Raw genomic sequence first — 13,348 nt, 5'->3', positions numbered from 1 at the left:
TGTGTGTGTGCGCATGTGATCGCGCACTCGCATACAGTATATGGGTACTTCTTGAAAGAAGAAACCTCATGCAGTGTATTTCCTCAACTTTATTTGATCATGTACACACGCACACAAGTACCGTAACCAAAGTAAAAACTGACAGGAAAGATTAGTTTCAGTTTGAAATGTTATCATTTCTGGGAATGTTCTTGAAAGCAAAAAAGCCTATTTCGTGTTAATCTTTGATCAAAAAGACAGTTTAAAATATCACACAGTTTGACAATGTAATAAAAATAAAACCAGTTCATAATATCTATCAAGAACAAGAACTGTAGTCATAAACAATCATGGAAAAGAAAATAACTTTTTATACAACTTGAATTCACTGCAGAATTTTCATAAACAACATGACTCACTGACCAAGACAAAACTAAACATAGGTCAAATAGATTTTGCAAATAACTTTTAGGATTTGTTGGATCATACAGGTTGGTTTACTGCATCAGGACCATTCAGACTGTCAAGTCAAGTTTTGGTTTCAGATCAGTGTATTAAATTACTTAAAAATAAAATATTTCTATGAATTAGTGTTTTCAGTCATTGTCGTTATGGTTTCAATGAAGCAAACAAATCTTTTAAATAAGTCCCAACAGTTACTTGCAAATACTATCCAAACATGCCAGCCATTCTTTTATGTCATACTAACTAGAGGCAGGGAAACCCCACTCTGACAATGTATGATGTACTGTTAAGTGCAAAATGGCTGCCTGGTTAACATGGTCTACTGACCCAGGTCTCTGTATCTCTATACAAAGTCAAACTAAAAAATGTATATCAAATTAATACACACCATTATGTTGGGTTGTATTTTAATAAAGGCTAAACACATAGTCCGCAGTGAAACAGAATGAAAAATATATACTGTACACAATTCCCATCTTCACCATAATTTCACAAGACTGTAGATACAGCCAATATAAAACCTCTCTCACACTATGGAGCGAGAGTATCACCGTTCAAAGAGAGCTTCTTTAAATAATTGTCTGGCTCCCTCTACCACGCAAAATGGCTCTTCAGTTATGCTCTCTGACACAGAGGAGTAACTGAGTTATTGAAATTTTACCAGTATAAAACCAACTAAGATCCATGTGCTGTTGCATGTTGTAGGGCAAAGTAGAGCTGTTGGCATTAGCTATTCTTAAAAGAAAAAGAAAACTCCATTAAACAAATTCTAAGTTGACTGCCCCTCAAAAAGTAACCATCAATCAGACACATTGATGAACAGCTACTGTTGTGATGCCCGAACGATAAAGACTAAAATACTCAAACATGATACAGCTTTAGCAGTCAAGTTCATGCAACATTACTCCCACCAAAGATTTCCAAAGGGGTTTTTGCATTGGGTTTGGGATAAATGAACAAAATAAAGGCTTGAGACAGGTGTCATTAATGTTGTAGATTAGAATAAAATGTTAGGCTTAAGTTAACCACAGAACTTCTGCAAAACCCTATTGCTTAATTTATACTCCATATACAATGATGTGGTGCGCCAAAATTAGCAGACCAAAATGCAAAAAGCAATTTCAAAATGCGCTTGCAGATCTACTATTTTGGCATGCGACAATATCATACAAGGCAGTTTAAATTGGGTTCATAGGGAAATAAAGCATTGGAAATCTATGACTGGAGTAAAGTTTCTCAATTTGTGTGCATCTTGTTGCCAATAGAGATGCGTCATGTTTGTGTGTTAGTCTTAGATATTTGATATAGACTTTGATAAGCAAATAGATCCTTATAGACAGAGACAAGACATTTGTTTCATATGGATAGAACTCATTTGCTAGTAATGCTACAAGTCTATCAGTCTCAAAATTTCTACTGATTCTAAAATTCTACTTCTTCTGTCAAACAAATCTGACAAAGCAGACATACCGGTAGGTTAATCATCCATGATCCCAGGGTAGTAAAAAATTCTTTAGAACAATGTAAGAAATAAGTGGTTTGGATGTTTAATTTAAGTGTGTACCTCACATGTATACTATATCTGGTTTACTACCAGTTTTAACTCTTCTCAGTATGTGTCTATGAGCACCTTTGGTTTTACTGTATCTGCTGTAAATGGATATGAGTACCTCACCCCATGGTCTCTATTAATTTGTCCCAGACCATAGTGATACATTTAATCAAGAGATTATAAAATTGTAAGGACTTGGCTTGAATGTGCCAAAAGGGCCTGACATGACAGTGGTAATGTTTAACTCAAGAATTCATCAGTATTTGCTCAACGGGCTTTCGTCATTTCTTAAATGTGCAACATAATTTACCCAGAAAAAAAAGAAAGGCAATTATAAACATAATTAGATTAAATAAATAGCCTACATTTTTGATCAAAGCAAAGATAACCCCTAGCATCAAGAAAGACTTGCCACGTATTGTAAAGACATAATAGCACAATCAAAATCCGCTTTACTCCTGTAAACAAATACCCTATGACAAGTACATTTTAAAAGCAACTGCAGTCTTTGGAGAAATAAAGAACATTCAGAACTGTGATATAAGAACAGCATTCAAACCCATGACCAACCAGAAACAAGGTTAATCACTTAAGGACTTGGTGATTGTGTCTGGTTTGATTGTACTAGAGTAGCATTCTGGTTACCTAGAGAACCACTCACTTATTCTTCTGTTGCAAGGTGGGAGGCTGCAGCACCATAAGAGCCAGAAGGCCCTGAATTGCCATTGGCTGTAGAGTGGGGCTGGATCACAATTGGCACAGTCTCACCTGCAGGAGGATGCAGTGAAATGTGAATAAAACCAGTCACCTCGGAAATGCATTATCTAAAACGTTAAAGCTATAATTATATTAGCATAAAGCCAAATGATTGGTTCTGTTTAGGTAGAATATAATCTCTGTTTAGGTAGAGTATAATCTCTAATGCGTCAAATACTGTATACAAACATTTAAGTTACAATTCCCAATTGATAACCAAACATTATTTCAATAGGAGAAAAGAATAATGCATGTTCAATCCAGCAGTGAGGATAGCGAGGATGGTTATAGGTCCAGACATTTTTTACAAATGTGAAACAAGACAAATATTGGCAAATAGATAAGCTGTTAAACACCATTAGGCATAACTAATATGCGAAACAAGACAAATATTGGTTAGTATTGTACATTAATTTGATCCATGACTTTCACAAAGAGGATTAATAAGCCACAATGTAAGAGAGCTAAAGTGATATTTCATGTTGGTAGCACAATTTTCAGCTCCTGTCCAAAAGACTTCAGACACAGATAAGCTGGGGTTCCGGTGTCACATTCTCCATATTTTCTATCCAGCTGTTTTTCTGTCTAAATGCAAAATTACGTGTTATAAAATATCTTATTCGTTAAAAAATATATATTACATTTTGAGTGTTGTTGATGACTGATCCTCATATGCACCAATATTGGTGAAATATCACTTGAGGTGCCTTTGTTAGTTACGCAAATCACAGAGACGACAAACCAGAATAGTGTAAAGAGAGTGGCACTGGGTCGCGGACCTGGGTGGCGCGAATTTTGCCATTCTTTTACAATGGCAAATGGCTATACAGTATGTTGTCAAAAATGCTCTCTGTATAATGCGTCAATGTTCCAGGAACATGGGATGTCTACATGAGTAACATGACAATCAAGTATTTTGGACTTTGGCCATTCTCTCTTTATACCAATCTGCTAAGAAGCAGGTCAACAAACTTCACCTGAATTGTCATAGGTAGTATTAGGACTCGGCTGAATCACTATAGGCCTAGTGTCACCGGCTGTGAGACAAAATAGTACACAGAGTGAAATTGCCGTTTCTGAACTAAATCACTGTGAGAATATAAATTAGTATTTAAATGTTGCATCAAATAATGCCGTCTGAATTCTGTACTCTTATCAGGGTAGCCATGTTTCCGGTCCCTCATCATCATGTATCTGTTTCTTCTGTCCTTTTTTCTTCTTCTATCTAACCAGAAAATCTGGATTCTCATGTATGCAATAAAAGAAAACTTGGTCCAGTCCTATGCCAAATGTAAAGAATTCATAAGAAATTAAATAAGAAAAAATAAAAAGGTTAACAAAAAACAGGCTCACTTTAGGGGGTTCCAGACAGTACGCGGTCACCGCGTCCTCGTAATTCATTTCCAATGGGAAATCACCGCACGCGTGCTCGTTCGTGCATGCGTACGTGTGTGTATCACCGCAGCGCGGTCCCCGCTGATCCTAGCGGGAGCCCCTGCGGCAACCACTGCCCGTCTGTATAGGGCCCTTTTAGCTGGCATAAAAGTTCTCAGACCTAGTGGTGTGTTGCCTATAGCAACCACACTAATCAGTCTTATGTGCCATCACTGTACAATGTAATACTTGACCTGTCTTAAATGTGCTTCTCATTTGACTTGGCAAAAAAACAATGTTTTGACAGCGGTTTGAATTGTAATCAATTATAGTCAATGCGAATTAGGGCTGTGAAAATGTGCCAAAAATAGCATTCGAATATTCGGCCGAAAATCCACCGTTGATTCGAATAAATTCGAATATTCGAAAATATCGAATAATTCGAAGCATTCGCAATTCGAAGCTGTTTATTCTAATCTTTTTTTTTTCTTTTTTTTTAAGAAACCTTTTTCTTTAATTATTTATTTTATTTGCATTGTTATATTGCTGTTGGTGTACTGACATATTAACGTGTTTATTATTGTGATGTGTTATCTGCTTATTGTAAATCGCTTTGGATTAAAAGCATCTGCTAAAATGCCTAAACTGTAAACTGTAGAGACAGTCGCGGTCGTGCAGCCAGGTCCGCGTTGAGGGACGTGCCGTGCAAAGAATGTTAAGAGAGGCAGGGGCTGACATTTCTAAAAGGGCATTTTGGCGGACAATTCTCTCTTAAAAGGGCAGGGGCTCAAGCCCCGTTTGATGTCTGTGTGCACGCAGCTGCCAGCATAGCATCGTCGTTGCGAAGCGTCACACTCACAGCAGCAGCCTGTGATGGAGAGTTGGAACAGCCACGACATGAAACGAGCAATTATAATCACACCAATGGAGTATGTTTTGGTTTGAACCAAATTAGGTAGTCTACAACTTCTACAAGAGTGTGACGGAGGGAGTTTTACCGTGGCTGCGTGCGGGGAGAATAACTCGTGAGAGAAGAAATCCATGCTTTGTGTTTTTCGGTGGAGAAGTCTCGTTGTCCGGCTTCCCGTCACTACCAAATGCGTCGCCCGTTTCAGATAGACTCGTTAATCATTCTGAATCAAGTTTAAAAGCACTGCAAGGCGAGTGCATCTCTCCACCGTCGGAATGGAGAGAGCTCCCCTCCCCTGCGCGGAGCGGACGACGGCCATGCAGTGACAGTGTGAATGGAAAGTTAAGCAGCTGGAGGTTTATTCTTCGCTGTATGACGGTGTTGCTAAATAGGCACCCTTAATGTACAAGCCCACAGCGTATTGGATCAGCGACGCATTGTGGACTTGTAGATCAGCCCACTTTTGCAGCAGCTAATGGAGACTTCTGCCTTGCGAGACCAGGGACCTTTTAACGTTCCATGCGCCCAGAATCTCGCGAGAAGTGCGGTAGATTTTTTTTTATTAAATATAAATTAATTCGAAGCTCAAGATTTTACTTTCGAATATTCTTTTATTGTTAACATTCGAACGAATATTCGAATAAAGAATATTCTTTCACACCCCTAATGCGAATGGCTGTTCGGAGGGTGCTGAATCTGGGGGGTATTCACATTTCCGTGACCACGCAGTCAAAGGTGTCCAGAAAGTAGAGGAAGGGGCTTTAATGATTTAATAATGGACATTTTTACCCAGAGTCACTGCTGCGACGGCATCTATAAACTGTTATTATTTACTTTTTAGTATTTTCTGTAGATCAACAAGCTCATAATGCGTTTCAAAGCGACGCGGTGTATGCTTGTAGATTGGCCATTTTCAATGCACCAAAAAGCATAAATCAGGCTTCACTCACCTCCATCCTGTTCTCTGACCTGTGCCTCTAGGTCATCCACGTCCATATACACGTAGTCTGTCTCATCTTCTGGAGACTTGCATCTCCCACAGCAGAAACAGCAGCAACAGAAACAGCAGCAGCAGGTGAAAATACTACAGCAAACCACGAGTGTCTGAGAGGAAGCAACAGAGAGAAAGATTGATGAGCTTGCATTTTTATATTCGCATTGTTTCTTTTCAAAATTAAGATTTTTTTAAATTTAAAACAAGCAAAACAAAAGTATACTCCAATATCCAAGTCCAAACTTCCAGTCCTTGCTTTCATTTGAACCACCTAATTCCAACACACTTTGCTAGTTTGGGATGGCACAGCTGCGTGCCACCCTGTCTTATAAGTAAGTAAGCCTTGCCAAGGCCCATAGTAGGAGCCTATCTCCTGTTTCTGTAGGGTGAGGCAGCTTGATGCACAAGTATGTACTATCAGAACATAGACCCATTTGTTATTTTGAATTAATCACTTACCCTACCTTTAAGATAGTCAAAGAGGCAGTGCCCTCTCTCCATTCCGACATGTCGCCACTCTGAAATTGACTTCTATGTCGGAGTGGCGACACTCCCATAGGGGTTAAGTTTAGGGTTAGAGATAGGGTTAAGTGTCGGAATGGAGACATGTCGGAAAGGAGACATGTCGGAGTGGCGGGATGTAACCGCCCTCAATACCCTCACCTGACTAACTACTTCTCCAAAGTGAGTGACACCCACAGCCACAAAGAGGGGTTGTTAACAATATGGTACTGCCCAGTATAGGACAAACATGGGTAAATCTCTCATTCTACTACTCTGTCATCAAAATGTGGAATGCCCTTTCTTTGAAAACTAGCCTGAAAAACCTGCTCTATAGTCTACAGTAACAGTACTACAGGATTCTCACCTTGAACCAACACTTGGACATGAGGAAGTAGTATTTTACACTCTCCTCCCCAAACTGCTCAGCCACGTAGAGGCCCATAGAGCCATACTCATCATAGATCTTCCGTTTGTCCTCATCGCTGAGGATGCTGTTGGCGTTGTTGATCTCCTTGAACTTCTCAGCAGCTTCTGGATTGTCTGGGTTCTTATCAGGATGATGCCTCAATGCCAGTTTCCTGTAAATTAATGTGTAGACAGGAAACTTAAAGCAACACTGCACAGCACTGCAATGTTGAATTTCTTTATGTGTGGGGTCTTCTCAGTACCTATATGCCTTTTTGATCTCTTCATTGGATGCTCCCTTCTCCAAGCCCAAGATCTTGTATAAAGTGTCCCCTGCTGTGGACATCTTGCGTTGAGGTCTGTTTTGATCTGCCATGGTTTATTGTTGCTAGCTGTGACATTATGAAACATAACATTAAAGGGTTAGGATTTGTCTCTGAACAAGAATTTCACAAATGCCCCACAGCAGTATTGGAAGTGCATGTGACATTAAAAAAATCCTTAACCTTGAAAATACTTCCTGAATTGCACAATTTGATCTTGACAAAGCCAAGAACATTACTAGCTCGCAAAAAGTATGATATAGATCGTTGCAGAACTAAACTGTCAGTGTCAGGAGGTCCTTTTAATCGTAGCTATGGGAACATTGTTTTTAACATTTAAGTTTTATTGCTCTTATTTATCATGTGCCTTGTTTTATATCGTGGCCAGGGGCCAAGTCAGTACCTCGTAACATTGTTTGGAAAGGTGCTTTATAAATAAAGTTGACTTTAAATACTTACTTGATTGTTTGTGGGCGAAAAAGCCAGAGCTGGCGTGCTCTGTGGTGGTCCAGGTGAAGTCAACACATGCTATGCCTGCCAGTTAACAAATCATAGATGAATACCAGAAAACTCGCCCTCTAATAGATAGGTCCTTTAATGAGTTCTGTATGTTTGTTCGGTATGCTACAGGCTGGTCATTTCACAACAGCGACACGGATAAATTGGTTGCATGAGACGGAAGTTAAACCACAATAAGTGAAGTTCCGATATGATATCTTACCTACTTTAAAATAATGTTGACGGTTTGGGTTTGTCTCTGTGGTAGAAGAATAGTCCGAAACTTGTCTGCAGAGTGACTTCAGGTTCTGTACATGATCTAAAGCCGATACATCATTTATCAGTTAGAAATAAAGTTTCACTTCAGCTTCACGCACACACTATCTATGCAGGAAGTTTCAAACGGGAAAAAAAGTAATGAAGATCCTGTTTCGTCATCGGTAAAAATCTGGCGTGCGCACTACTGCGCCTTGAGCCCGCATGCAAAAATAACAAACTGCTATTTTACCTAATGTCATTTCACTACATCAGTGGTGGAAAAGGTACATATTTCCTAGTTAAAAAAAAGGTGTCAATACTGCAATGTAGAAATAATTTACAAGTAAAAGTCTGGTATTCAAAATTGACTTGAGTAAAAGTAGCCTACAAAAGTATTGGTATAAAAATGTACTTTATAAAGTACCAAAAGTACAAAGTACTCATTATGCAGAATGTCCTGTATAAAATGTATATATATATATATATATATAAACATAGGCTATAGGCTGAAGTGGTTAATATTATGTTTAGTAATAAAAATCTAAAACTAACTATAGTAACTAAAGTTGTCAAATAAATGTAGTGGCGTAAAAGTAGGCTACAATATTCTGAGATGTGGTGGAGTAGAAGCAAAAGTATTGGAAATAAGTAAAGTGCAAATAGGCTACCTAAAATTGTACTTAAAGGAGTAGTTCACCACTTTTCAACCTGTCTTCATATAATAGGTCCTCACTAATGTTCATGATAAAATATCACCATTTTTTTCTACTCAGTCCAAGTCTCCTAGGAGAGCTGTGGGAAGTTCAGAATCCATCGTCTTGTGACATCATCATTTTCCCCCAAAAAAAAATCATCAATATTTTTGAAAAAAATATTTAGATTTTTATTATCGCGAGAGCAATGGCTTCGACTTTAAAATTGCAACTTTTCAGGAATAGAAAGCCTGCAGTTTCTATAAGCTGGATTGGCAATCGATGATGTCACAAGACTATGGGTTTCTGACCTGCCCACAGCCCTCCTCTGAGAAAAAAAAAAAGGAAAAAGCTATTTTTGAGTGAGGACCAATTATATGAACATAGGTTGAAAAGTGGTGGAGTGCCCCTTTAAGTGTACTTAATTACTTAATTACTTTACACCACTGCACTACATGCACATGATAGCCACATAAAAAAACATCACTGGAAACAAAGTAAACAAAAAATATATATACAAATTTATTAAATGATATGATAATTACATTACATTACCGGTATGTTTGCAATAATATCATGGTGGCCCTCCTGTGTTTTCATTTAATTTCTAGATTGACACCCAATGGATCAGTCATGGAGAACTCACACAGTCAAGATAATAAAACACCAGCCTAATGTTTTTCATAGTAGTAGAAGGAAGTAGGAAACTTATTGAGGAAATATTGAGGAAAGATAACTTCATCACTGACTGAGCTTGCTCTGATTCTGTTGAGTCACATTAATGACAATCTTCCCAATGTTTCTGTTGGCTTCCATGTGCTTATGAGCATCAGCAATGTCCTCTAGGTTGAACATGCTGTCAATCACAGGCCTGAGGGTGGGTGGCTGGTCCGAGAAGAAAGGTAAGGCGTTCTGTGAGAAAGTCCTTACCAGCTCTGCCTTGTACTGTGAAAAGAGAATTGTAGCGCTGCAATGAATTTCAAGTTAAAAATGTAACTATGGCAGATATTATGATCATGGACCATTTCTCAGAGGGTTAGAAGCTGGCATACAAAGACACAAACATGCCCAATAACACTTTTATTAATCTACTGTGTCCTCAAGATAGTGTCATGCTCTTTGTGGGAAACAGACCTCTTTATAAATAAATGTGACTTTGGCATGCCTTTTTTGATTTCAATTAAGTTTATCAATCACATGCATGCTCTTCTGCTGAATAACCTTCAATTACCAGATCACCAATATTATAGAAACTATTACGTTAAAATCTATAGTGCTCAGACTATGTACTGTGGGCTAACTGTAATCCTAGTGAGGATTATAAGAGGGATGTACAGTGGTTGATTTTATCCACTTTATCCACGAGTTTCCTACGCCCCATAGTGCATTGCGCAAACGTCTGCACCGAGGTTCCGCCGCCGATTTACAAGCTCACAACGGGTTGCATCTGCGACGCGACGTGAGCTTGTATGTCTGCTGTTAAACCCGGAAGTTTGGTCCTGATAGTCTCCAGTAAACTCCCGCGGAAACTTGTGGATAAAGTTCTCACCTGGAGGCTACGAGAGCGGAGGAGGCTTGTAAGGAGCTGGCCTCGTTTGGACAGCAGCTTTCCCAGCAGGTCTCCCTCCACCGTCCTGCCTCCCATAGTTCCATACAGAACCCACCTGCAATGGTGGACAAAGTATAACTATATACTCCAATGAATATGAAATCGTTTTGAAATACAACTTAAATAGTTCATTCATAATATATTTTTCTAAGTTAGAATCCAAATAGTGCCTCCCCAGACATTTGGCCGAGACACAAGTTACACTTTCTATTTGAAAATGAAAGTCATGTGCTTGCAAAAAAATAATTAAAAATACAAATACTCCAAATAATTTAAGTGCAGTACTCAAGTAGGCCTAAATGTACTTTGTTACTATTCAGTATTCACCACTGCCCACCTTCCATCCGTGGCTAAACAGCTCACATTTTTCACCCAGCAGCTTCCACCGATGCAGTCAAGAATGACGTTTGCGCCTCTGCCTGTGAAGTTAAAAGTGTGGTTGCACAACTCAAGTCATTCATCTTGCATACTCTCTCTCAGTTGTTTGAAAGGGGGACTGAAATTTGACATAAAAAATGGGCTTTATACCCATAAGATTTAAATGAACATTCAGGATTGTACAGGGTACTTCCAGCACTAATGTTTGAGGACCAAATAAAACAGATTTATCAAGTAAAGGGGCTGAGCATAATTCACCTTTTGTATAATCAAGAACTTTCTCTGCAAAGTCCTCCTCTTTGTAGTTGAACCCTGTTGCTGCCCCCAGGTTCTCAGCCATCTTCAGTTTCTCTGGACTCCCTGCCGTAACAATGGGAATGGCCCTGGCCAGTCGAGCCAGCTGAACAGCTGCTGTTCCAACTCCGCTCGCTCCAGCATGCACCAGCACCACCTCTCCTTCCTTCACTTGGGCTGATGAGGACAGGACACCCAAACTCACACTTATACCTCTGAACCTGTCCCTTGCTCTCGTGCTGTTTTACTGTCACATCTCTCTTGGAATTAGAATTATATAATTGTATAGAATAGAATCTTATGTTAGTAATCTAGGAAATGTTTATTCTTCTGCTGAAGTTGTAAGACACTCTGGAAAACAGTGCCATTAGCTACATGCCTAAAACGCATATATTTAACCACTTGAACCCTATAGCAACCCTATTCAGGGGGGAACATTTGCCAAAAATAGCAGATATACAAGCACACATGTTGTGAGTTTGTATTGAGCAAGTAATAACGTATAGAGGGTTTACAGTAGGCTATGCCTTATTTCTTACTTCTGAATCTGTACATATAACAACATGACTTATGTAATTTCATACCTATGAGGTGTAACAGCTGAAACGCAGTAAGCCAAGCCTCTGGTATTGCAGCAGCCTGGGAAAGACTGAGGTGAGGGGGAACAGTCATGAGCAGCTCTTCAGGAACAGCAACATATCCTGCGTACCCTCCTCCAGACAGCAAGGCCATGACTCTGTCCTCTGGCTCCCAGCCAGCTCTCACCCCGGGGCCCACATCAGCCACTGTACCTGCCACTTCCAAGCCTATGATATCACTTTCACCCGGGGGAGCAGGATAAAGACCTCGTCTCTAAATTAATTCGGAAATTAGTATTAGTCAGTGGTTCACAAAGGTTTGAGTTCCTCCACCCATCTGTAAGATATAAAATGTTGTTCTTAAAAAAGTGATTAGGCTATTAACACACCATCCTGAGGGAACCAACCACTTAAACAATCTGCCAAAACACTAGCAGTAGTTGAGAATCTGCACTGAACACATCTTCACTCTAGTTGCACATGTGCAACTGTAGTTACTGTACTGTACCTGCAGTAAATCTGCCCTGTTGAGGGCAGTTGCATGGACTCTAATAAGAACTTGTCCATATTTGGGTTGAGGTCTTGGAACATTCCGCAGGATGAGATTATCTGGATCTCCTGGGACATCTACACATACTGCCAACATCATGTCTGTAAATCTAAGACATTCAAATAAAAAGGTACTTTTAAGCAGGTATTAGGGTATAGCATTAATTTAAAGTTTGCTCTGAGGTGAAGGGAGATTTCTCCTATTTGGTTCAGTAAAATGTCAAATTATTACAACAGCAGCAGCACCATTGCACTAGTTCACCCCAAAAATGAATCCATGGAGTATTTTTTTGTATTCATCGCATTCCTAAGGAAAAATAAAAAAATAAATAAGAATTTGACAGTCAATTTACCCCCATTGATTCTGGATGGGGACCCAAATGCATGTGCCTGAATGGGTCAGAATCAATTTAGGGTCAAGGGTCAAGTAAAGGACTTTTTAGTAAAGGGGCTGAACTTTAATGCATGCACTGCACCCCCGGCCCCTAGAGGCAGCTTGCGCATCCCAGGATATTGCAGTTTGGGAGTCATAATATAATATGGATGTATGCAGTGATGATTTATTTAGGGTGGCCAAATCAATGCACGTTCTTCGTGCACGCGCGCGGCCATTCATGTACGCGCACATGTATGGGCTCAATCAAAAGTGCAATTTTAATTATTGCATTTTTGAGCTGACATTCTGATCGTGGGCCTACTAGCGCTAGCATTTACAGTACACCAATGTTGCTTAATGCTAAAGTTACTGTCTCGAACAACTCAAGGTGTTATTTAATCATGACGGGGTAAAAGTCACACAAACTGCACTATAACCGCTCAACAATGTCATACGTTTACTTTACACAGCTCTAAACGTTTCAACTGCAACTAATCTTTAGGCTACGTTGTCTTATCACTGGCTGTAGTGTGATGCAAGAGAACTTACCAACAGAATTCAGCATTGGGGTTTCACTTTGCTCATGATATGCTGAAGTGAACCCCAAGTTACACAATGAATTTACCAAACGGAAAGGAATGTCCAAAAGGGGGTGGTTTTCTGACTACATCACGGGTGGCATTTAAAGGGCTAGCCTAACGAACATAGCCTACCTTAAACACAATTATTTTCTTTTAAAATAAGTTCATGTTCAAAATGCCATTATGCTAATTAACCCTAATTTGGAATTATGCTTAAATTGAAAAACGTGACATGCACTGATAGGGTTGGCTTTTGAAAACAAATGTATTAAA

The 13,348-nt window shown here is 39.4% G+C and overlaps 2 protein-coding genes across 5 annotated transcripts; both read right to left on the bottom strand.

The window, feature by feature from the left end:
- Positions 1-177: 177 nt before the first annotated feature.
- On the bottom strand, positions 178-8,126 carry dnajc5gb (DnaJ (Hsp40) homolog, subfamily C, member 5 gamma b). 3 transcript variants are annotated; one of them, XM_080750137.1, is made up of 7 exons: positions 7,984-8,126; positions 7,722-7,796; positions 7,203-7,331; positions 6,899-7,112; positions 5,987-6,140; positions 3,730-3,789; positions 178-2,764 (listed from the first exon to the last, which is right to left on the bottom strand). In XM_080750137.1, the coding sequence occupies exons 3-7, from the start codon at positions 7,313-7,315 to the stop codon at positions 2,658-2,660; spliced, it is 648 nt and encodes a 215-aa protein (XP_080606263.1). In that variant the 5' UTR covers positions 7,316-7,331; positions 7,722-7,796; positions 7,984-8,126; the 3' UTR covers positions 178-2,657. The 3 variants fall into 3 exon arrangements, with proteins under 3 accessions (XP_080606263.1, XP_080606264.1, XP_080606265.1); XM_080750138.1 differs by having other exon boundaries at positions 7,988-8,126; XM_080750139.1 differs by lacking the exon at positions 3,730-3,789.
- Positions 8,127-9,208: 1,082 nt separating this feature from the next.
- tp53i3 (tumor protein p53 inducible protein 3) lies at positions 9,209-13,133 on the bottom strand. Of its 2 annotated transcripts, XM_080750533.1 has the most exons (8): positions 13,044-13,083; positions 12,365-12,425; positions 12,078-12,228; positions 11,576-11,843; positions 10,956-11,168; positions 10,657-10,738; positions 10,260-10,374; positions 9,209-9,655 (listed from the first exon to the last, which is right to left on the bottom strand). In XM_080750533.1, exons 3-8 carry the CDS (start codon positions 12,216-12,218, stop codon positions 9,452-9,454), a joined length of 1,023 nt encoding a protein of 340 aa, XP_080606659.1. In that variant the 5' UTR covers positions 12,219-12,228; positions 12,365-12,425; positions 13,044-13,083; the 3' UTR covers positions 9,209-9,451. The 2 variants fall into 2 exon arrangements, with proteins under 2 accessions (XP_080606659.1, XP_080606658.1); XM_080750532.1 differs by lacking the exon at positions 12,365-12,425 and having other exon boundaries at positions 13,044-13,133.
- Positions 13,134-13,348: the final 215 nt, after the last annotated feature.

This window comes from Nannobrachium achirus (assembly GCF_963921795.1).
Source record: "Nannobrachium achirus genome assembly, chromosome: 20".
NCBI classification, from domain to species: domain Eukaryota; kingdom Metazoa; phylum Chordata; class Actinopteri; order Myctophiformes; family Myctophidae; genus Nannobrachium; species Nannobrachium achirus.
Note: the sequence above shows the minus strand (reverse complement) of the source record. Positions and strands in the feature narration are given on the sequence as shown.